Here is a 23,421-nt window from a genome sequence, read left to right as displayed (position 1 = left end):
CCCTCCAGGTGCTACTTCATCGAAGCTAACTTGCGCTCTGCCGGATGCGCTTTTATACTTCCTGGCGCTCACGTCACCCCGCTCGTGACGTCTCGCTGCTCCATTGGACTGATTTTACACGTGCTTCAGAACGCGGTCACGCAGGGGTATTCCCAAAGCGAATCTCGACACAGCGTCTCGTTCCCTCGGGGAACCATGGTTACATACGTAACCTAGAGACGTTTTGTAGTAAACGTGTTAAAGCATTTAATTTCAATATGTTCATGTTTTAGTGTTGGGATGCATGCAAAACACCTACATTTCTCACATATATATATATATATATATATATATGCTGTATATGCTATATATATGCTACATAGATATAAACATATAAACGCTTCAACGCTTTGTGAACGTGTGGAATCAGTCCAATGGAGAAGCGAGACTTCACGAGCGGGGCAACCAGGAAGCTTGATGTGAGCAACCAGAAAGCTTAACAGTAGAACCGCCAGAGGTCCTAGCTAGAGTCATGAAATGATTATGTCTAGTCATCAACTATATTTTTATGGGTCTGAATACTTAGGACCATGTGATATTTCAGTTTTTATTTTTTAATAAATCTGCAAAAATGTCAACGATTCTGTGTTTTTCTGTCAATATGGGGTGCTGTGTGTACATTAATGAGGAAAAAAAATTAACTTAAATGATTTTAGCAAATGGCTGCAATATAACAAAGAGTGAAAAATTTAAGGGGGTCTGAATACTTTCCGTACCCACTGTATGATATCTGGATCACTGTCAGATGAGCCGTCAGATGCTGAGCCGACCCAGGACGCATAACTTACCATCAGACTCTCCATCACTCATGGCATTTCCATAAATTACATTTTTTTAGTCATTTTGACTTTGTTTATGAAACTCATAACTGCTAAATCAGTGAGTGAAAGGCGTTGCCTAGAAATGTACAATGTTAAAACATTAGCGGCAAGAAAACGACAGCGCAAAAATACATATAGCTGGTAAATTTTAAATTATATAGGTATAAATGCCCCGTTTTTTGATCTGGTTTTATCTACATAATTTTTAAGAACATTGGATTGTAAATTGCATAATTTTAGTAAAAGTCAATGACTGGGAGACTTGAATGTTTTATTTTAAATCTGTTATGTCCATTTGAAAAACAGCCACGGGTAAAATTTAGTGTTCTAGTGTTAAAAGTGCACCTAGCACAGCGCATGTTAGCTTCTGCTCTTCAGTAAGCGTGTTGTGGTGTGTGTGTTGTGTTTGCACAAGCAGTCAGTAAGATATTCTCTGTTAGTAAGCAAGCAAAATGTCAAAGTGTAAAGAAAGGTCAAGCTAATCGGTGAGCGGATGGCGCTATAGATAGTGTGGTCCCCCCTGCCCTCGTTTTCTCACAGGTGGGGATACACATGATCTTTGCGTCGTCTGTTTGGGAGCGAAGCATGCACGGTCAACTCTCGAGGGAGCTGAATGTCCTGATTGAGAGCAGCTGCCACTGTGCTCCACTCCCACCTGGCTCTCATTGATGAGAGGGCCAGGCTCACGATCCTTCCCGCAGTTGCCGAGGCACAGCACAGACTGTTGTCATGAGGATCACAAATGGATTTAGTGGAGAGATCCTAGACGGGATTGTCCTTATCTTGGTCCTCTCCCACTAGATCCGCGACCCTCTTCTTAGGTTTCGGAAACATGCTCTTTGGTTTCTTTCCCCCAGAGAGAAAGCTAGCTGCTTCATCTCTCTTCCTCTAAGGAGGTTGATGTGATGAGCGTCGATATTGAGGAGACTGTGGACTCACCGCCACAGTCCTTCGTGTATGAGTAACTTGTGGAGGTTGTCACACGTGCTGTAGCCAAATGAAAAATCGATTGGCCGGCCGAGAAGCAGGACGTTCGTCAAAAGAGTAAGTTGGACAAATACTTCCTGCGAGTTAGATCACAACCTCCACACTGGGGCCTTCCGTTTTTTTCCCTACCTCCACATCGTGGTGTCGAGGTTGTGGAATAAAGCGTATTCATCCCGGCTCTACAGCCCAACTGTTACGAATTATTCCAACATTGTGGGGCTGAATGGGATGAGCAGGGATATAATCTGAGAGGTCAGGCCAATGCATGTCTGCACACAATGGCGGTGTTACAGGTGTACCAGGCCGACCTGCTCAAAGACCTGAGTGAGAGTGAGGAGGTAATCTACCTCCTCACTCTCACTCAGGTCTTTGAGCAGGTCGGCCTGGCACACCTGTAACACCGCCATTGTGTGCAGACATGCATTGGATTTGTCTCTCAGATTTGTCTCTCCCGGCCACTAAGGAAATGGCCAGAGCTATTAGCCATTCAATGGCAGCCCTGGTGGCCACGGAGAGGCATCTGTGGTTGAATCTGTCTGAGCTACAAGATAAAGACAGATTCTTTCTGCTGGATGCTCCACTCTCGCCCTCTGGCCTCTTTGGTGACACTGTCAGTACTGCCGTCAAGAGATTTCAGGAGGCGAGGAAGCAGGCATCAGAATTCCAGTGCTACCTCCCTTGCCACTCCCAGGTCCCCAGTGCTGCTGAGCAGGAGCAGCCCCAGCCGTGAAGCTTGGCAAGCACAGAAACAGAGCGTCGCTACCCGTACCCCTCCCGCAGAAAGAGCAGAGGTTGGGACGACACTCTCGGAAGGCAGATCTGGGGACCATCAGGTCAGTCGTTCCCTGCTGGTCAACCAGTTCAGGGCACCGAAGTGACTGCTCTAGCCATATCAGAGGCCAGTCCCAAGAGGCTGGTTCCCTTAGTAGACTTTCTGGCAGCGTGGAAACTTCTGCCAAATGTCTACAGAATCCAGATTGGTTCTCACCTGCCTCGTTTCCATGGGGTCATTCCCACACTAGTGGGCCCCCGAGCAGGCTCTGGTACTGGAACAAAAAGTAGACACTCTCTTGAGAAAGGAGGCAATAGAACATGTTCCTTTCTCTCTCTCTCTCTCTCTCTCTCCGGGTAGTCCGGGTTCTACAGCTGATACTTCATAGTTTCGAAGAACATGCTGATTGGTTGAGTTCACGCAGCATTGTATTTCAACCACCATTTGCATTTTTTTTTTTTTTAAATATTACTGTTACTGTGTCATGAAATGTAGTTTTAAAAGTATTTCAGGCGAGAATGTAGTTGTTTAAAACTCAAATCTGCGGTTTATTTATAAAAACAGCGCATATTTGAAAATGTGCTACGCCGATTTCAGAGACGGGAGCTCCACACGATCAGCCAGTGCTCAGTGCTCATGTATCCCGACGAGAGCAGCCTCAACTCGGCTAGTCCTTCTGACATTTGCTGCTGGCTCTGATGTCTCTGTAGTGGATAAACATAAGATATAATTCGTTTTGGGTAAATCTTAACAGGTAATATTTGGTCTTTATTCTATTAATCTATTAATATGTTCAAATTAAAATGTAAACAGGCAATGTTTGATATAATATTTAATTTCATTGTAATGTAGGCCATGTACGTTCCCTGAACATTTCTGCGGCTATTAATATGTTTAAATGAAAACGAAAAGGGGCAGTGGTGTTTGATATATTTCGTCTTATTGTAAATACAGTGAGGAAAATTGCAGTAGCCAAGTTGAGACTGATCTTATCAAGTACGCTGCTGTTTGCAGAATTACCGGCCATGCGTCGTCCTGTACGTGGGAGTTCACACTCCTGAGTCGAACTCACGAAGTCCGAACTACCGAGGATGCAAGTCCAAAATTTGTGTACTTGGTATTGAAACGCTCGCAGACCTACGTCACCAGACTATTTGCCTATTCTTCTCGGTACTTTGGACCGCGATGGAAACGCAGACAGCAACAGGTCTGGGGGGGGGAAATGTTCCTGGTACAATTGTTCCGGGTAATTTCGGTGGAAATGCGGCTTTAGACATGTGGAGGAAGCCTTGGTTTCTGTCTCAAGGCCCGGTGCTGGGGGCTCCTTATCATCTCATAATGTTAACAACAGACGCCTTCCTCACGGGCTGGGAAGGCCACCATCTCACGTGGCACGTAAATTGCCTGGAGATACTGGCCACGGATTGATACACTTACCTCCAGACCTGAGGGGTGACCGTGTGCTTGTCTGCACAGGCAACACATCGGCCCTGAGGGTCTCTTAACTGAGGTTGCTGAGACCATACTCCAGTCCAGAGCTCCCGCCATGAGGAAACAGTTGCCCTGAAGTTAAAACTTTTCACTTCTTGGGGTGAACAGCAACTGCAAGACCCAGTCAACTGCCCAGTTGGTACAATTCTGGAGTTTCTGCAGGAGCGTTTCTCTGCAGGGTTCTCTCCCTTCACTCTGAAGGTGTACATGGAAAAAAATTATAATAAATATATATACATATAAGTGTGTCTGTACAGGCCCCAAAGTGCTCTTGTGGGACCTAACAGTGGCACTGTAAATTTCTCCCCCTAGTGCCTGTAGTTTGCCCCGGGAATGGTTAAGGCCTTCCTTTACCCGAGGCCCGGGTATGTCCCCAAGGTGCCCACCTCTACGGCAGGGCCCATAGTGCTGCAAGCGTACTGTCCTCCTCCCTTCCAGGAAGCTGACCAGGAGAAGCTAAATCTGCTCTGTCCAGTGCGAGCATTGGACGCTTACGTCCACAGAGCTGCCCTGTGGAGTAAGGTAGATCAGTTGTTTGTTTGCTTTATTCTGCCTAAGAAGTGCTTTCTGGCAACTAAGCAGACCCTGAGCAGGTGGGTGGTCGAGGCCATCTTACATTGCTTACGAGTCCTCTGGCTTCCTGTCACCTATGGGGGTTAGAGCCCATTTGACCCAGAGAATGGTGGCCTCCAAGGCCTTATACTTGGGTGCTTCCCTGCAGGACATTTAAGATGCGGCGGGCTGGTCCTCTCAGCACACATTTGTTCGGTTCTATAACCTGGACCTGGCCTCTACCCAATTCCCAAGTCCTCTCGTCTTAGATGTGCTCGCCTGATACACACCAGACAGGGACTTGTTAGTATGGCACAGTGGGCATTCTCTTTCCCAAAGCGTTTCAAAGCAGTTCGAGTTCCCTGAGGGGGAACGTCTCAGGTTATGTATGTAATCATGGTTCCCTAAATGGAACGAGACACTGCATCTCTCTGCCATAGTCCCTGCATCCCTGTAGGCGCTTACTTCATCCTATCAGAAGCTAACTGATGCCGGGTGCACTTTTAAGCTTCCTGGTTGCTCACGTCACCCCGCTCGTGATGTCTCACTTCTTCATTGGACTGATTCCACACATGCTTCAGAACGTGGTCACGCAGAGGCATTCCTAAAGCGCTGAAGCGTTTCGACGCAGTGTCTTGTTCAGGTCAGGGAACCATGGTTACATACATAACCTGAGACTATCTATCTATCTATCTATCTATATATATCTATATATCTATATATATATATATATATCTATCTATCTATATCTATATATATATATATAGATATAGATAGATAGATATATATTCAAACTGCATCAAAACACAGAAAGTACAAACAGAACTCGATGCAAAACATCAATAATTAAAAACAAATTTCTCCACAGTTTATGGACTTAATATTCCATATTCAAAGATATTTTTGGCTGGTCTGCTGTGTAAAAAGTGTGTGTGTGTGTGTGTGTGTTGGTACTCTTATTCCATTGCACAGATTACACAAACAAACAAACAAACAAACAAATAAATAAAATAAATATTTATCCACACATTATGGACTTAATATTAAATATATAGAGATATGTTTAAATAAACAAGATATGTGAGATATTTTTTAATAAAATGAATACACCACAAAACAGACAGACAGACAAACAAATAAATAAATAAAAACACATACACAGTATAAGCCTCTTTTAAAGCAGGACTTCACCCAAAATATTTTGTCTCCTTCTCTATATACAATAAGGTTGTTAATCTATTATGAATGAACATTAATTTACAGTAAAAGACTGTATATTTACTAACCTAGAATAATACATTCATGTTGTTCACTGATAGTTAATGATACCTAATGCATCAACTAATGTAAGCAAATTGAATCTTATAGTCAACTGTTACGTTTTTTGGGGTTTGAATCAGTATGTTAACCTTGTTGGTGCAATGTGAGGATTATAGTTATATTTTCCATTTTTCTAAATACAACTTTAAAATGTTTAAAGTATTGCCATTTGTTGCCGCAGTGTGAACGAGCCTTAAAAAATTTTATATTTTGCAAGTACATAAAAATACATGTTTTTAGTCTTTATTTCTCCAGTAACAAAAATGTGCACAGTAGAAAATCCAGTCAAACAGCACATTAGCTCTGAAAGAGCAATATAAAAGCAGTTTATTATTAAACTGTGTGGGCGCGACCTACAGCAAATACACACAGAGAGATTAGAGAGGTGCAGTGTGACAGATCTGTCGTCAGTGCTGATGAGTGGACACCACAGTGACTGTGTGTGTGTGTGTGGAACAGAGGGGTGATAATGACTTGATGGTCTGTCCTTTACTTCCCATCCTCAGAAAACCCATGAAATGGACATATAATTAGATACACAGTGTGAGGATGTGCCAGTCCACTGACTGTTGGCTCACTTTAAAGCAAATCGGTGTGGATTTAACATGGGATTTGTGAGCATAGAGGTCTGAAGTGCAATAACAAAACATGAGTTTTAGAAACATGTTCTAGTGCAAAAATAACTGCCATATATGTTGCAATAAACAAGAGCCAATTTATTAATATCATAACACCTGTATAAAAGTGTTGGGGCTTTCTTAGCAGATCACAGGGATATATCAGGTAACATGCACACAACCACCTAGATTAATCAATTGATTTGTTCAGTTACTAAATATCTGAAATAATCACTTTGGCTGCAATAGCGCAACAGCGCCTGTTCAATTTTTAAGCAGCCTTGTTTCCAGTAATATTTTTTTCTTCTTATTATTATTATTTTTTTAATACTAATGAACACATAATCCACATAATACTTCACCATAATTGTGACATCATTTTGTTGGAGAGGTTTTAAATTGCATTTGTCAGTAAACTAATGAAATTAACAAATTCAATTACATTTAATAAACTAAATGGAAAAGTAATGCAAATTATTTGAAAACACCTTTGATAATATCTCCTGAGGTTTTTAATTTCTGATAATCCCTACATTATCTTATTAACAAGATCTTATTGAGTGAAAACCATACACATTTTTTTACGTTCTTTTTTTTTTACATACATACATTTAGATGTCTTATTATCCATTTTATTAATACTCTATAATAACAATAACAGTAACAAAATATCAATATCCAGGGCACCATGACACTGTCTATTAACCACATCAATAGATTCGAAATGTCTCTGAGCTTGTAAGAGTATGTCTATCATTAGTACTATCTGTCTGTTCTGACCTTCAAACTATTTTACATTTAGTCAGATTTTGTCAAGCCAACATAAAGTCTGTTTTACAAATGTTTCAATATAGTAATATTGATTTATTTTTTTAGAAAGATCTATATCCATGATGAAAGTGGAGTGGGAAGTCAGATAATCTGTGTGTCCCAAAAAAAAGAAATAAATTAAATGAGGAAAACGACAATCCCAGACAGGGCTTGACATTAACGCTCGTCTGCTTGTCTGGGACAAGTGGATTTTGTGACGGGACAATTAGTGAAAGAGAATTTTACTTGCCCGACCGGACAAGTAACCTGAATAAAACGTCAATAACAAACAATAACTAGGGCAGCACCGACACTTTGGCAAGAATGATTCTGATTGTATTACTTTCAGTGTAAACGGTGACTGATAATGAATAATGTATTGACAGTATCAAGGTTGCGTCAGTTGAGCCTCGCGCAACCTGTCTGACTCGCAGAGAAATCAAAACTAATAGGCGCAACAGCACAAAGAACCAAACATGAACAAACTACTGCGGTAGAAAAAAAGAGAAATATTCTATATAATATATGACATAGGAAAGCAACAAGAGTGATGTTTTCCCGACTATCAGCACAATTGCAAATGTGACATTGATTTTATATGACAGTAGTTCAATAATCAAGTAGTTAATATTGCTGAAATGCTGAAATGTGCATGGTACAGATAAAATGCATACATTTGTATTCTATACTGGGATAATATTGGGGTGGAAGACAGGGTGGCAACACTTTTTCTTATGGTGGCAGTTGCCACCCCATGCCAGCACAGTAGATCAGCCCCTGAGATGCACTCCATAAGTTGATATCGTACGAATGCCACAAGACATCACTGTCTATCTAAAGGTAAAAAAAAAAAACTGTTCTGGAACTACACTTTATACATACAGTATATCTATGAATTTCAATGTGATCTTATTAATTGTTCACATTTTGCATCCCAGTATATTTTATAGGAATGAAAATTCTGTCATTACTAAGTTGTATAACTTTTTGTTTGTTTGTTTGTTTTATATTTGCATTTTCTGATTCTCTGAGGAAAGAGCTAACATTGTACTGAGCAGTGAATGCCATACCCTCTCAATATATTTTACACTGTAGCATTACTATATGTGGATGCTGAAGTGCGCTTAGACACTCCGCGCTGCAATTGAAGCATAATGATTCCAATCTTTTATTGCTGCTGCTAGAGATGTAGACACTCAGGTTCTCACAGCCCCACAAGCTGTTAAAAGTGTCCTTAAGTTATTTTATTCTGACCTCTAACAGTGTAAAATAGTAAGTACATTATCTCTAAACATTATAGAGCTTTTATTTTAGGAACATAAGATGAACTGTTCAAATTCTGATTTTACAGAAAGTTAAGTGATATTTCTAAAAATATTTTTTTATTACACCCCTCTGTTCAGCTTCTGCTAATTTGTACAGCACAAATTTATTGATTTATTGAATTCCCTAAATTTTCCAATTTATTCAATTTTTCAATTGATATTGGTAAGAACCGCATGAGCTTATATTTATTAGGAACAGCTTTTATTTAGTACAGAGGTTTTCCAACTGGATTCTGGGCAGAAAAGTATCACAATTGTATTGTAAAAAAATAACAACAACAATAATAATAATAATAATAATAATAATAATAATAATAATAATAATAATAAAAACTGTAAAAAGTGATCAACTGCAATTGTTACCTTAAAGAGATTTTTTCCCCCTAATTTAACTTTTACCTGATTGAAATTAACGTTGTTGGCATAACAATGCATGTATTGATTCAGTGATGCTAAATAACCTTTTAAAATTTAAATTTCATTTAATTTCATTTCATACCAGTTAATTTACGTCACCATGTTTAGGTTACAATTTTTCCAGTGTTTATTAAATGAATTAAATTAAATGTTGAATTAAATCAACTGAATTACTGTCTTTCTGCTTTCTAAAACCTTTTAGAACAACATTTATTGTGATCTGTTTATAAAACAGATTTTAATGAACAATGTTCTCTTCAAGAGAATGTATTTAACATTACTCTAATAACAACTAAAACAAAAACAAAAAACAAATACAACATACAAATACAAATACAAAATTAATATTTACCAGATAATATTTTCTTTTGGTTTTAGTACAATGACACTATACAATCTAATTAATGAGTAAATCAGCATGTTGTCTTTATATTATAATGTTTTTTTTTCCTTCACACAGTAAAATACATTTTGTAATACATTAAAATACTGTATATCCTATATTTTAGGAAGGTCTTGAAGGTAATTATCATATTTAGGGGTTCATGGCATGAGTTAAAAAACCCAGGATTTAGGGCCTCATCCATGGGAATTACATAAAATAATAACCCCCATCTTATATTCTCCATCTGAGATCTTTCTTGTATGCCTATAGGGTACTAAAAATTCCTGTGTGGGTATTACACATCTCATTTTCAGGCCACTGTGTCAGATTTACGATGGCCATTTAATGTTTTTCCTCACATCACTTGATGGATGATACAGACCTGGGATGATCTCTGAATCTTATAGTCTCACAAGTCTAGTTCCACAGTTCATTTAAAGTGATTTAAAGGTCATATATTGTGCCTCGGAGGCCATTTTGGATTTGATTATCTCTGTGTCACTGTCACACACTTGGAAAAGGGGTAACAGTAACAGTTTTTTGAGTAGCAAAATGGCTCCAATTAGCATCTCAACTTCCTTTGATATGAAAAGATAGAGGACATATATGGACATTAAAGTACTGTACATGAAAAAAGTAGGACCAATATGTTGTCATGGACAACAGTGGAATATTTAGTGTAACGGTCAATATACAAAAATATTTCACCACTCAGTTCTGTGATTGACCAATCAGAATCAACTATTCTAGAGAGCAATGTAATAAGAAAAGATACACAACCAATACATTTAAACTACTTCAATTATCTAAACTACCGGACTACAGAAAAAGGCTGCAATGCTCTGCAGCAATGTGAATGTAAACACTTTAATCTATGCAAGCCTGATTTTGTGTACCGTTGTTTTATGAAATATGTCAGATTGCAATTTTAAAGTATGTGTTGCTTTCTTACCATTGCCACAAGACAGAAATTAGTGTAAAATGTCTTCCTTATTTGTCTCTTTCAGGAATATAGCTGAGCAAGTTAATAAACATTGCAACATTCCATAAAAAATAAGAATGGCCAACTTCAAATTGCCAAATGTTGATTTCATGGTGATTTTAAATTTTAAGGATCGTTACCACAATAGTAATGCATGTACAAAAGCACTACATACTTGCAAAAGATATGTGCAGCTGTGTGGGTATGCACATTATGTCTCTGGTACTAAAATGTTCTGAACGTTACCTGGCTACATGGTTAATGACAGGCGAGAAGTTGGTAGGTCCATAGAGCTGGACGGACTTTAGACTCTGGTAATATGCCTCCATGACTCCATCAATGCCATTGCAATATGGATTCTGAGGGTTTCCATTCTGTAGGAAGATAGGAAAAAAAAATAACTGTCTTATTCTTTGTTTGTTGCTTTTACTGCACAGTGCATGCAGTTTTAAATAAGGAGACGAACAGTGAGTACCAAACAAACTTAAGCTTTTAATCCACTGCCTGCAACCGTATTCACATGTGTCCAATCACTGCCGATACCCGCCAATCTCTTGCCGTAGTACCGTAAATTAGTGTAGCAAATATTCAGTGCTTACGTGAATATTACATCTCCTTTCTTTTAAAGAACAAATAAAACAAAAACACATTGTCACTGCAGTGTACATATATATATATATATATATATATATATATATACTTGAACCACTGAAACATTACTCTAGCATAAACACAGAGGATGCTGCATTTCAAAACATTTCAACACATATGACACTTATAGCACACGTAGTACACTATACAACAAAATTTGTGAACAAAGTGTCCATTCTTCTCAGACCGCCCATACCAGATTTTAGATTCCATTCTCTCATAGGGCCAGCGATCCGCCTACACCCCAGACGAATGACAAATCACAAATCAAGAATTGCTCTTGGTCGCACTGCTCGACCTGACCTGGTATGGTATTGTATGGGCTGGATCTGTTTGTCTTTTGAATGCTGTGCTGGTACTTCAGCAGGTATCTGAAGCATGGCAGCCTCATGTCTTTGCAAAGTCTTCAAACTCCTTGCCTCGATATTGTGGACCATTGTCGGAGACAAATTTCTCTGGGATGCCATGTCTCGCGAAAATGACTTTGAGTTTGCTGATGACAGTGGCAGCCGTGGTGGTGCTGAGTTTGTCCAATTCAAAGAAACGGCTATAGTAGTCTACTGTAACCATGTATTCTTCGTGGTTCCAGGTAAAGAGGTCTGAAGCTATCACCTGCCATGGTCTGGTTGGTATTTTGCGAGGAATCATGGGCTCCTTAGTGTTTGAACGACGTTGCTCAAGGCAAGTATCGCCTCTTTCGACCATGCGTTCTATTTGTTTACTCGTTCCTGGCCAGAATAACACATATCGTGCTCTTTGCTTCGACTTCTCTATGCCCATGTGACCGGCGTGAATGCGTGTGAGCATATATTTTCTGAGTGAGGTGGGTATGACTATTTTCTCACCTTTGAGAATGATTCCGTTGGTCAATGAGAGTTCGTCTCGGAAGTTCCAGAAATTACTGATGTCTGCGGGGCATTTCTTCCTCTCTCCAGGCCATCCATCCAGAATCACCTGTCTGAGCTGGACGAGCTGGCTGTCTGATTCGGTCTCGGCACGGTTTGTTGCAGCTTTGCGTCACTGACTGGTAAGCTTTTGTATACCATGTGAACCTGCATGTCCATTCCTTCGCTGAGATTGTCGTGCTCTGTCTTTATGGACTTTCTAGAGAGGGTGTCCGCCACTGGAATCTCCTTTCCTGGCCGGTGTGTGATGGTGATGTCATATTTCTGGAGTTGAAGAATCATTCTTTGAAGTCGCGGCGGAGCTAGAGGTTTTTTCATCACTGATTCAAGCGGCTTGTGATCATACTCCACTATGACTTCACGGCCATCCACATACTGATGAAAGCACTTGCAGCCGAATAAGACCTCATAGAGCTCCTTCTCTATTTGAGCGTAGCTAACTTCACATTCAGTCAGATTTCAGTGTAAAAAATACAATAAAATCGTAAAAATAACACAAAAATAATATAAAGTTCATGTTCTGATGTACAAGACATTTGTGTGCATAAACAATATTTGCTCGTGTATATGTTTTGTTGTTAGCTTAACATGCTAACATGTTGTTAGCTCAACATGCTAACATTACACTAATGTGATATTGAGTGTCACATGAGGAACCCTATTTGGCATGTGTGATTGACCATTTAAAAAACTGTCGGGTGTTCCAAATCACTCCCTTTTGAGGTTCCATATCATTTAGGATGCTACCTTACAAGGTACCCAGATAGCAAGAACTATATGGCTGATAGCTGTCACATCTACGTCTATTTTATCAGGAAATTCAAATGATATATGCCGTTTCGAGGCTCTTTGATGTGGTGTGACAGATCGCAAGTACAAGCGGCAGTGCGGAGAGCGAGTTAATGTGATCATCCCTTTCTCTTTTCTATAGTTATAACACGAAATAAACATGAATGAACATCTCATGTCTCACGTAATCTCTCAATCAGTTTTTTTCAACTCAATAAAACAGCTTGTTATCAATGTCACGAAGCAGCATTACCTTTACCTTAAGCAAGTCATTCAGTGTCCCCAGCTCGTGGCTTTGCTAGAAAAATTAACTCTGGAGAAATATTTGCACTATATTAGCCAACATATTCATTATATATTTTTACTCAATCTGTTAGTGATGTCTTAATTAGTGTATGCTTAATTAGTGTACATTTTAAATCTGCCATGAAAACAAAGTAGAAACATAATTTTATAGTTATGTTTAGACATTACGTAAAAACTGCCTATGTGTATTTTACATGTTTGAGTGTTGATTATTGTATCTAAAAATAAATAGAAATTGTATTTAATAGTTTGGGCTCTGTTGTTAATTATAACCTTTAATATTTTAGTTAAGTCCAGTTTTTTATCCTTAAGAAAATAGTAATAATAAAATTGTAATAACTGAATTTATTTAAATACAGAGCCACAATTTGTTTAGTAAACCACTGTTTAATAAAAAAGGAAAAAAAGCACTTTTATGTTCAGTTTTCTCCTCCTGCTGTACCAAAAATGTATCAAATCCTAACTTCAAACCAAGGAACTGAATCGTCATTTTTGTGTACCACCCCTAATGTTTTCATTATTATGTATAATATTAAGTAGTATGTCTAAAAATAGCATGTTATTACAGCAGCTAATGTTTTGTTTATTTAAAAATGGCTACACAGCAGCACTCATGTCTTGGGTGGTAGAAAAAGAGAATGTGTGCAGTGTTGATTTGCAGTCATTAATAATATGTGCTTGTCTTAATATTCAAATAATATCTAATATATGATACTAATTATGGTACACTAATGTTCTTTTTTTCTCTCCTTTTTCCTGACAGACTGACTGTGATTGAGAAAGACTGGCGAGATTTACTAAAACAAAGTATCAACAATTGTACATTCATTCACTCATTTGACATTCACAACATAGCACACTTCTGTTATCTTATGTATTTTACTTCTGCTATTAAAATTCTATTATATATAAAAGAAAGACTGTGAATCAATTTTTGTGCCAGTTCTGGGCCGGCAAACACATAGTAATCTGGGCCGCACTTTAGCTGCTGATTTGGGCCAGATATGACCCAAAGGAAATGTGTTGACTGGGTAGATGCCTATGTCAGCAGTAGACTAGAAGAGTATAGAACAGAGTGAATTTTATGAGGTGTACTCTGAGTCTAAGACATATTATGGTGCTTTTCTAGGGTATTAAAGACATCAGAAATGAATGATTGTTATTTATGCATGTGTGTTTTTCTCTTATTTGTCCTTGTAACATTGCATCAGTAGAATAGATAAGCAGGATACAGGATGGGTGTGTGTTTGCTGGGACATTGAGCCAAGCTAACTAATGCCGTAAGTACAGATCTGTCTCCTCTCATTAGACTGCTCTCATTACCGAGCTTACAGCTGCAGTCACACACACACATCCCCAAACCAGAAATACACTCTTAAAATGTGTGTGCAAGTGTGTGTATGGTCCTGTCCCCTGATCATTAAATATCCAGGCATATCATATATATAAACAGCAACAAAAATGGTCAAGTAACCATGAAGCACCCAGACTGGAAGGCACACTGATGCCTATAGTAGGCACACTGTTAACTTAACACCATGCTAACACCAAAGCCCAATTGGAATCAGTTGTTGTTATCACACTCTCTCACACACACACGCACAAAAGATATTATGAAGAATATTTCAACTGTTATTCATTCATTCATTCATTCCATACAGCAAAAGTCAGTGGGGTCCAAAACAATAATGACCCTCAACTATCAAATCAGTCACACATGAGGGCACATAACTGGTTAGGATGCTGCCTTAAAAGGTAGCTGCTAATGTAGACACTGGAAAGTGATATCCTAGTGATTTCACAGATGAGAAGGAACATGAGACAGCTGAGTAAAGATATCCTACCATTACTCACATTCAGTTGAGACTGAGCCAGTCATACCATCTGTTAGGATAATGCTTACAGCTCTCAGAAAACATGTTTGTGACACACCACACACCCAGTGTGTCATACAGGCACATTAGCTGTTGCATAAAATTTTCATTTTCATAATTATTCCTGTTTTCATGGGATTTTGACTGGTCGGCTAAAGTCTGAATTCATTCTTTCATCCATTCGTTTATTCTGTTTTCATTAATTTATTCATTCATACATTAATTTATAGTGTCCAAATTAAATGGACAAAACTCACACTCCAGAGACCAACAAAATAACCGGTTCAATGAAAAAATGACATTTTCTGTGTGGATTTTATTTCATAGATCATGCAATCATGTAACAGACTCTACCATAACTATGAAACATATGTAGTTGGCCATTTGACTTCCAAAAATGTCCACAGTTATGCAAGTAGGTTAGGTTGAAGAAAATAAGTCTTAGTAATCTTGGAAGTAGGAAATGTTTAGGTATGATATCCAAGGTTCATCACAATCTAACAGCTGCAAAAAGAGATATTCAATTACTACACATGCAATCATCTGCTATCATTGTCTGATAAGGTTTGCAAATGGGGAACTTTCATGTGCATGTTTGTTTATGTGTTCTTTACATAATATAACCTGAAAAATGTGTAAAGTAGTTTCCTACTTATAACTTACAAGAAAGTGCACTCAAATAAAAGGCCATCACAAACAAAAAAGAAGCTATGATTTGAGGCGAGGGGAATGTTGGCAGTACAACAAAATTGAGCTTCAATTTTATGCAAAAGCAAAGCAATGGCAGTGGAAATAGTGAAGCTCACATGATCTTCCCCAAAATGGAACCCCTACAAAAAACCAACAGCAGCACAACAACTCGGCAATCTTTAGCAATTCAATCTCTGTTACTTACGCAACTTGAAATTTTAATGATTCCTGGATGCTTCTTTTCTAAGTCATGGTACAAAAAGGGCAACAAAGGCATCAGGCATGCATAGCTTATAATTCACTTAATATACTGTACATATAAATTTATTGTGCTAGTCAAGAAAAGGTTTTTCTTTTTATGTGTAATGTTTGAGGTTAGTTATCCAAGCCAGGTGAGGCTAGTCAACCAATACCATATATAATTAAAGGGTTGACAGAAGCAGAATTCTGTCGGAAACACTGGACTAATGTGTACAGCTTGACAAAAGATCATTCAGGCCACTGGGACCATTGCAGGCCACAATCTTGATTGATTCTGGCATGAACTGAAAGCTAGTGAGGGCACTTGAGCAGAGGTGAACATGACAGTATTTCCAGAGGTTTCAAACAAACGGAACAGCTATATCCTTGGTGCACTTGAGGGGACATCTGACAGTAGTCTACTTGTGAAATGACTAGAACTTAAACAAGGAGCTGAGTGGAATTGGGGTCCAGGAAGGGCCAGATTTTGCTTATGTTATGGTGAATGATGGTGAATGATGAACACAAATGGTCTTCTAGGGTGACTTCAACAATTTAACACACCTTTGGGTGACAGGTTTTGGCTGGAAGGAAGAGGAAGCCAATTTTGTTTTTAAGACTGTGCATGAGGTGACGAGTAGTCCTCAAGGTCTCTATGTCAGAGAGGATGTACTGTTCTCTAAAAAAACAGACGTACAGTGGGTATAGAAAAGAATCACCCCACTTTTTAAATAATCACATTTTGTTGCTTTGCAGTCTGAATTGAAGATGGACACGTTTTTTTTTTCAGCTGTATTTACTCAGTGCAACGTATAGCATCCGAGTGAAAGATATAACACTGACATTTCAGAAAAAAAATAAAAAACAGAAAAAGGATCACCCCTTATATCTTTCACTTGGATGCTATAAGGTGCACTGAGTAAATACAGCTGGATAAAACAAAAACTGTGTCCATCTTCATTTCAGGCTGCAGAGCAACAAAATGTGATGATTTTAAAGGGGGGAGATTCTTTTCTATACCCACTGTAGATAAAAAAAGCGTGATGAAATGTACACTTGCATGTGATCAGCAAAGCAGCGAGAAGAAAATACATGCTACTAGATGACAGTGCAGAGTGATTTAATGTAGCAACAGAAAAGAAAGAGCCCCAACACTGAGCCCTGTGGGACACCAGCTCTTTCCTGCTCTTGGAGATCTAGATTCCTGCAGGGTTTAGATCCAACTCCAATCAAACACACCTGAACCAGCTAATCAAGGTTTGGGGTTCATTAAAAATTATAGACAGGTATGTTAAAGCAGGGTTCAGAAGGAAGGTAGATCTCACAGAGCAAGAATGAACAGCCCTTGTGTAGGTACTTGATGAAGAGGACAAATTAAATGAAGCCTGTGCGACAGGCTTTTAATGTTTGATTGATATGTATTCATTACTAGTTAAACAGTTACAGACTGAGCAGCCTTAATCGCTGTATAACACATTCTCTTGTGGCTCCTGGCATAGTCCTGTCAGTCTAGACTAAAACTTGAGCCCTAAAGTTTCTCAAAAGAGTGCTCTAAAATCAAACATCAAAACCTACCAAAAAGGCCTGTTAATTGGCAAAACAGATCTGCAAATATTTTTGTTTTCTCTCAAATAGACACCAGACTCACACAGAACCTAATTTTTCATTCTGCTGTAACTCCCTGGGATTTCTTGTCCCAATTTGTTTCCCGAAACGAGCTGAAAAACAGTCTGTAGCTATGTGAGTCGTACCTGACTATAGCAGAATTCATAGCAGAATCAAATGTCCAAAGAAGAAAAGCATCCATCAGAAGGTTAAAGGGGAAAAGATCATAGCCATGCACTACATGTATTCCATCCAATAGGGGATGACAGTTTCATAACTAGCGACAACCTTTTGTGGTACCTGCAATCTAAGTGTTTGTAATGGGGGTGGTTTCTGTAAATGCAGGTGTGAAACTCAGTGTCTGAGAAAATGAGGGTTAGAAGATGAGGGCTGCCTCTGCCACAGATGGGACTCAGATGTTCAGAGAATATCCGCAAGAATATCAGGTTTCATTATTTAATTAAATCCCAAAGACCCCTGCTTCTAGGATTGTGGGTAAAGCAGAATGGTATTGGTGTGAGTAAGAGAAAATGAAATAAAGTCTTATGGAGATCAGCCACTTCATATACCGCATATTTAAAATGTATCCATGATATACAATTTAATCATGCAATCACAGTACAGTGGCAGAGCAGCTCACTCATTTCAACAGTTCAGTACAATTTTTTTTATAAAAACTATTTTCTGTAACAAAAATTATTATTATTATTAGAAAACATTGTCAGAGATATGAATTTTGAATTACTGGCCTGACCATGCCAGGAAAGAAAAAAAATTGAGCCCTGACAGAGATTGATTAAAGTCAACAAAAGCCTTCACACTGGGACAGCTTTCCATTGGTGTGATAGAATGATTAATAAAAGTTGAGTTTTTGTTCTTTTCCCATGGTCTCTGGAAGGCTGATGAAGTTCTCTGTATGCATTAGCCTGTGGCTGGAGAAATGTCTTGTGACATAAGCATGGGAGACGACAGATGTTGTTGACTGGAGGTGGGAGGACATTGTCCATATGGGGATAAGTGACTTCAGGGGAATGAAGCAATTTAGTCAATACAGCATTACTTTACTACAATATACATTCTACAAGCCACATATGCAGGATATGTCCACTTATATCCATCATAATTTATTTCCTTTGTCAATTATATTGAAAAATATAAGCACTAGTTTCCCATATATGAAAATGTATTATGTAATATAGCACATTATATTTTGCAGTATATTCCCATATATTTTTGTTTTTGCTCTTGCTCTTCATTCACCTCCTATATTATGGTTAGGTAAGTCCTATTTTGTTGCATATGAGAGCTAATTAGCTGTTATGCTAAGAGACGGAACACTAATGACAGTAACACTGAATCCATTCTGCCAGTTGAAATCCCAATAGATCACAACAGATTAAAGCAAATAAGGGCAGAGCTAACATGCAACAGCATAACATTGTTAATGAAATCATGAAACTCTGGATCTTCTCCCTATAATGTATAAAGACAGCTAGTGTGAGTGTAAGTGTGACTCAGTCCAGGGTGCAAAATCCTCCTCCAAACACACAAACATGGCTGACAACAGCTTTCCTTTGAGAGAAATCAACACACAAAGCTGTAATTTTTGACTGCAGATGCTTGCAGAGTTCTTCTCCTTTAGGGCTCCTAATACCAATTAACTGATTGGATTGTTCTTCATCACAACGGCTGTCTCTAGAGCGCTGTGCTCTTCATCTCCTGCAGCTAATGAGGTGCACTCAACACTAGTGTCAATCCCTACTCAGGGACGCCACAGAAAGACAGATGACAGAGAGATGGCGATGAGAGCGATAAGAGGAGAGAAGAGTGAGAAGATAAGGGGAGAAACACTAGCTGTTTATCACAGTAAAGCATTCAGTAATAGCAGTTCAAATAAGTGTCAATTAAATGAAACAGAGTTAGCAGGGAATACAATATAATATAAAAACATGAAATATGACACTTTTGATGATTGAAATATTTTCTATGTGGATTTGAAATGTTGTAAATAAATGATTGTTTCATTTAATAAATGTAATTTAAATTAACATTTTAATTTAATTTTTAATTTAATGTTCATTTTAAATGTAATATTTAATAAATCAGAGCTTTGATGTGGATTGTACTGTAATTGGTCAAAAACATCAATAACTCAAGAATTCAGATGACTTAAGAATTCTTAAGAATTCAGTTGATATACAGTACAATAATAGGTGTATATGCATTCTGTATGACCAAATGGTCATTTTGCAAACTTTCGTTCCTCTGCATCATGAGTCTCTGGAACAAGAGAGCCTTCAGCCTTTTATGTCTGGTTTGTGCTTTGGTATTGATGTTCCCAGAGCGTCAACGCCATGACGCAGCGTCGAAGTTCCACTTCGAAAGGGAATGTCTCAGGTTACGTATGTAACCCAGTTCTCTGAGAAAGGAACGAGACGCTGTGTCTCATTGCCATGCCTAGGCTATGCCTGTGTGCCTCCTTCTGGCAAGTAGAATTTGATGGGATGCATTTCAGGCTTCTGTTTATAGCCTTGGCCATGCACTACATTGCATCACCATGTCATTACGTTGTAACTTCTCTTTCTTTTATTTCTAGATTAGCCACAAATGAGGGTTCATCACTAAGATCAAATAAAGCAATTCATGAACTTCAGCAAACAGTCTTTCTTTTTTTGTTGTTGTTGTTTTATTCCCCCCAATGCTAAATGGGTTCAAGTGAAAACTAATTATACTCTATACATAATAAAGAACTAATAAACAAAATCAAAACCTGGTCCTTGATTTTACACCAAAGAAATAGTCTTTTAGTTCTTATCTGAGACATGATGATCCATTCCGTGGCAAAAATTAGTTATTCTTTCCTCAGAAAAACATTGAGTGCGTTGAAATATGTTGATCTGCTTTAGCATGGACAACTCCGACTAGCATATGAAAGAGCCTCCACAAAGGAATCAAACACAAAGGCATATCCACTCCAAACAGTATTCGAATGAACACCGTTACAATTAGTTATGTATCCAACCACAGATTTGGAAGTGAAATGATATGAAAAGGGAAAAAGTCCTTCTGAAAAATAGAAAATACCAAAAACCAAACATAAACATTCCTCCCACATTCTAAATAAAGAAGTTAGACAATATTCAAATATACTCACATGTCGAGCTTAAAACCAAAGGTTTCTCAACTAGGACTTTGTCAACCCGAAGTTCAAGGTAGCACAAAGAAACATGTGTTCCCTCTACCCAAACTGAACTATTCTTCGTGCAACTACTCACCTGATATACAATCCAGGTGTGTCCAACGAGCGCCCTCTTTTTACAATTATATTGGAGAGCCGAAAAAAAATTAAACTGTAACTATTGTACCTAACTACAACTTCTCTAACTATCTTTAAATCTTTGTCTTGAGCAAGTACGTATCAACTTTTGCTCCAAGCCGTTAAGCATGCTCATAGTTAGTTGGAGTATTTTGCTGTGGGCTACAGCACAAACACTGTCATGCAGAATTACACTAACAGTGTTTCATACTGCAATAGCCAACAGGTGCAGAGCAGCTTTTATCACGGCAGAGGAAAAATGTGCATAAATAGGGAAACTGAAAATGTGGTTGCCATTACGTAATGTGAGTGAGTTCTCGACAAAATCCATTTACAGCCCTACACAACTTTCCACTTTAGCCATTCACACAATGACGTGCACTGAAAAACAGCTGCCATTACTGCCAAGAAACATTGCTTTGGAGTTGTCTCCAGAAAAATAACACCACAAATAGTGCACTTGCATGTGCATGTCTTTCTATTTGCTGTACATGTTTAAAGGAATAGTTCAGCAAAAAATGATAATTCTGCTATTGTTCATTCTTACATGTTGTTATTTTTGTCCATGAAACGCAAAATTAGAATCTTCAAACAGCTGTGACCATGGCTATAAAAGCTCCAGAAGCAACACAAAAGAATCATAAAAGTAGCTCATACACTAAGTATAATGACGATAATGAGACATACAAATGACAAAACCACATTAAACCAACATCAATACAAAAAGTAAGAACTTGACACGTGTTTTACACTAGATATTCAACTCCTTTTAAAAGTGTTTCAGCATTGTCTTCCTTTGTTGACACTCTTATACATCATTGACCCTTAAATCACTAGTGTCATTATTTAATATCTCCAATCCTGAATCCAAAACAAGTGCACTAATGGGTTATTCATTCCATGATTTCTACTTTCTAATTGGATTATATCAATAAATGATGAGCTGGCCATTCCAGTACTGTTACAGGAAGTGTGAGAGACACATGCAGACTGTACCCTCCAGGAGTGGACAAATTCAGCTCGAGTGCACAGACCTTTCACCAAAAATTCTCAGAATAAAAGGAAGGAGTAGCCATTAAAACAGACGTCTGGCGGTGCGGTGTCAGAGCAGAGGTGACCGCAGCCTCCCTCGTCACCATAATGAAAAGCATTGCTCAATGTAGGTGTGCGATCTGCCATGCATGGATGCACCCTGCCTACCCCTCGCATTTAATCGCACATACATAGCAAACACCTGAGCTAAGATTAGCAACCCAGCCTCAACTATTATCTGCCATGAATGGATTTGGTCACTCATGGTGTTTGTATGAAGTCTGTCATCTGTACTGCCAGTGTAATTACCCAGAAGCCCTCAAAATGGACATTAAGAATCTGTTGAGACCTGCTGTTGAGGACGAAGACTGCGTTGGTAGTGGTTTGGGATCACAGCTACAGCTGTGTTGTCACCTCTGGTAATGTAAGAATTTAAATTTGCTTTCCACAGGCATGTGTTGTCTGTTGGGCTTTCCACCTCAGAAGCTGATGGTAAAGAAAGAGAAGTGTGTGCGAATGAGCAAAACATCACTTACCCGCCTTTGATGTAATCCAGGAAGGTGGCTTCAATATCAACGAGAAATGACAGCAGTGTCACCTGAAAACATGAAGTCAGAAAACCCCATGATGATTCTGTGTGTTGTCATGTCGCTATATCAACGTTTCACGGAATCTTCTAAGTATAACTGATTCTGATTGAAGTAAAGAAAGACTGCCCCAAGCATACACAACAAAACAGCAGCAAAAAAAAAATAAAAAATGGGGAAAGCTTCTTTGAAAATGTACCTTGTCAAGCTACAAGCTAGCCAAAACTCAAAGTACAGTATTACAGTATTTATGCAAAATTTACTCTACTACTGGAATGGTAAATTAGTCACATTTGGGGAAGTCGTGGCCTAATGGTTAGAGAGTCGGACTCGTAACCCAAAGGTTGTGGGTTCGAGTCTCGTACCGGCAGGGATTGTAGGTGGGGGGAGTGAATGTACAGCGCTCTCTCCCACCTTCAATACCACGACTGAGGTGCCCTTGAGCAAGGCACCGAACCCCCAACTGCTCCCCGGGCGCTGCACCAAAAAAATGGCTGCCCACTGCTCCGGGTGTGTGTTCATAGTGTGTGTGTGTTCACTGCTGTGTGTGTGCACTTTGGATGGGATAAATGCAGAGCACTAATTCCTAGTATGGGTCACCATACTTGGCCACATGTCACGTCACTTTTTCATTTTTCTGACTGGCAGGTCAACGGTTTTACTAGCTATTGCCATCCTTGACATGGTGCGAGATTATCTATATTGAATGTGCACAATGCACATTCAAAACAGATTTTCATTTGATCTTGTGTTTACATTTTATTTCCAGCATTAAAAGCAGCCAAGTAGAATGTGCATGAAATTATAAGTGATCCTGGACTAAGATGTAACGAAGATAATACACATTTGTGGGGATAGATGGCTGAAACATGTTTAAACTGTTTGACAGCGTATCTTAAACCTCATGA

At 38.7% G+C, this 23,421-nt stretch overlaps 1 protein-coding gene across 1 annotated transcript in view; it reads right to left on the bottom strand.

The window, feature by feature from the left end:
- Positions 1 to 23,421, bottom strand: part of LOC107689738 (copine-8-like) — a 150,844-nt gene that overhangs the window by 11,557 nt on the left and 115,866 nt on the right. Inside the window, exons 13-15 of the mRNA XM_016487870.1 lie at positions 22,463 to 22,524; positions 12,213 to 12,510; positions 10,765 to 10,892 (exon numbers count right to left, since the gene is read on the bottom strand). Coding sequence (XP_016343356.1) covers positions 10,765 to 10,892; positions 12,213 to 12,510; positions 22,463 to 22,524 — 488 coding nt within the window. The remainder of the gene's footprint in view (positions 1 to 10,764; positions 10,893 to 12,212; positions 12,511 to 22,462; positions 22,525 to 23,421) is intronic.

The sequence above is a fragment of the Sinocyclocheilus anshuiensis genome, unplaced genomic scaffold (genome assembly GCF_001515605.1).
Source record: "Sinocyclocheilus anshuiensis isolate Anshui unplaced genomic scaffold, SAMN03320099.WGS_v1.1 scaffold1014, whole genome shotgun sequence".
NCBI lineage: Eukaryota > Metazoa > Chordata > Actinopteri > Cypriniformes > Cyprinidae > Sinocyclocheilus > Sinocyclocheilus anshuiensis.
The sequence above is the reverse complement of the archived record's forward strand: the minus strand, read 5'-3'. Positions and strand labels throughout refer to the sequence as shown.